Source organism: Rattus norvegicus, chromosome 15, assembly GCF_036323735.1.
Source record: "Rattus norvegicus strain BN/NHsdMcwi chromosome 15, GRCr8, whole genome shotgun sequence".
Lineage (NCBI taxonomy): Eukaryota > Metazoa > Chordata > Mammalia > Rodentia > Muridae > Rattus > Rattus norvegicus.
Genome location: NC_086033.1, coordinates 29483311 through 29485445, shown reverse-complemented (window position 1 = coordinate 29485445; position 2135 = coordinate 29483311). Strand labels below are relative to the sequence as shown.

The 2135-nt window shown below is 40.5% G+C and overlaps 1 gene segment (V, D, J or C); it reads right to left on the bottom strand.

Moving 5' to 3' along the window:
* Positions 1-1235: 1235 nt before the first annotated feature.
* Positions 1236-1752, bottom strand: LOC134482309 (T cell receptor alpha variable 22-like). The segment is given in 2 exon segments: positions 1236-1531; positions 1701-1752. Coding segments are annotated over 2 exon segments (348 nt in total).
* Positions 1753-2135: the final 383 nt, after the last annotated feature.

Sequence of the window (2135 nt, the reverse complement as noted above, 5' to 3'; positions counted from 1 at the left end):
TCTGGGAAGCACAGATAATATATATTTTCAGGAAGTGTAGTTACAATGGGGATGAAGCCGAATGAATCACAAGGTTTCAGTTAATCTGTGACACTCTAGAGAGAAAATGAAAGGCCATCCAGTTGCTGTTGTAGTCACACAGCCGCTGTTCCTGAGTGAAAACAACAATGGAGAGATGATGCGTGGATGAATGGCATGGCTGAATCCCAGTTCCCTACAGAGACAAGGACAGGCCAGAGTTTTCAACTGTGGAATATAATCAGTCAACCCTCGGAGAAAAAGCCAGTTATTTGGTTAATATTTAATTATTGTATAATAAATCAGTCCCCTATTGTATGGTATTTAAAATGTTTTCACACTTTTCTTTTGAAAGCGGTGTTCTTTTTTATTCATTGTTTTATTAATTGTTTTAGTTATAGATATGTATATACATATATATGTATATATATATATATATGGAATATACACTGTAGATTCCATAAAATGTTCATTTTAACTATGTCTCAGGACTTACCATTTGGTATTAGACAATCAGTCTTTCCCTGTTCCTTTCCCTGGGGATGACTGCCTGTTCCAATTCCAGTGAAAGCAGTATTTTCAAGAAAAGTTTTGCATATAAGGGAGAATCAGTTGCTACAAGTTTTATTGTGACATAAATTGCAAATACATCTTCCTAATTTTATTTTATCTTTTGGCTACTAATTAATACATGAAATATTTTTTACACTGCATAAATAAATGTGTTATATATTTAAAATATCAAGACATTTCTATAATGTCTTGATCTAATAAGATTTGTCTTGCCTTTCTACCACTTAATTTATTAGATGAATTAATTAATTTATCAACGTATTATTGAGCAGACTAGCTCAAAGTGTTGTCTTGTGCTCTTTAAACAAAGGATGAAAACAGTTGCTTTCAGTTTCGAATTTTAACAAATGACCCAAATGATTCTCCAATATGTAAGAGAGGTTTATATTCCATGACATTAGCCCAAACATTAAAAAAATAAAGTCATGCATGCTGATATTTCTGAGCATTTAGCATTCTAGAAGTCAGTGTCATGTCAGTCAGAATGTAAGTGAGAACTACAGTGGTATTTTTATGTTTTCTCACATCTTTGTAATTTGTGGAGATCTGATGAAGCCACAGCTGTGCAAAGCCTCCTGCAGAGTCTACCTGTGGCAGGGGTTGTAGCTTCACAGTCAGCTGCAGTTTGGGGCCAGGCTGCAGGCTTACTGGGAGCACTGTGCCTCAGCAGCACAGAAGTAGGTGCCTGAGTCCTCCAGCTGGGCACCACTGATGTGCAGGGTGCTGTAGCGCTCCTTAGCATCGAATGTTGACTTTAACCTCCCGTTCTCCTTTGTTCCTGGAGCCAGGTAGAACAGGTTGATGAGGCTGCCCCTGGGATCCTGTCGGAACCACTGCACACTCTTCATGGTGGTAGAAAAATTACATCTCAGAGCAGGATTGGTTCCCTCTTGGAGACTCAGGGCTGGAGGACTCTGCTCCACGTTATCTCCTCTCACCCCTGTTGGAAACAGAAAGCAAAACAGAATTAAAAAGAGATATTCTTTCCCACCAGTCAAATACCCAGGAGACGCCATGAGGAAGAATGCACAGGAGATTTTCATCTACTTTCTCCCCCTCTACCACCGACATTTCTGGAGAATCCCTAATAGGAACTTAGCACAACTCACAGCAAATCTGCACCCACAGAATCCCCAGCACAGCTCCCAGGTTCCTCTCCATGGCCCCTGTCCACTTGCTGGGATGTCTTCTCTCCAGGTCTGAAGGGGGTCAGTCTTGTGCCCAGACAACTTGTGCTCACAGACTTGAGTCACTGAGCTTCCTCATTCATCTGAACAAGAAACTCCACCCACCTCCACCTCATGACTCTGCACTGTCATTGCTCCAGGACTGTGGAGGGCATTGATGTAGAGCTCAGGACACTGTGTTTCTAATGTAATATAAGGAGTTTGAGGGGTTGAGGATGTTTGAGGAAGGAGGATGCATAAATACAGAATGCTGGTGGAAAAACTAATCACTCGTGTGTGTATGTGTGTGTGTGTGTGTGTGTGTGTGTGTGTGTATGTTCATTCACATGTGTGTGATATGAATTGTATTGGAATAAT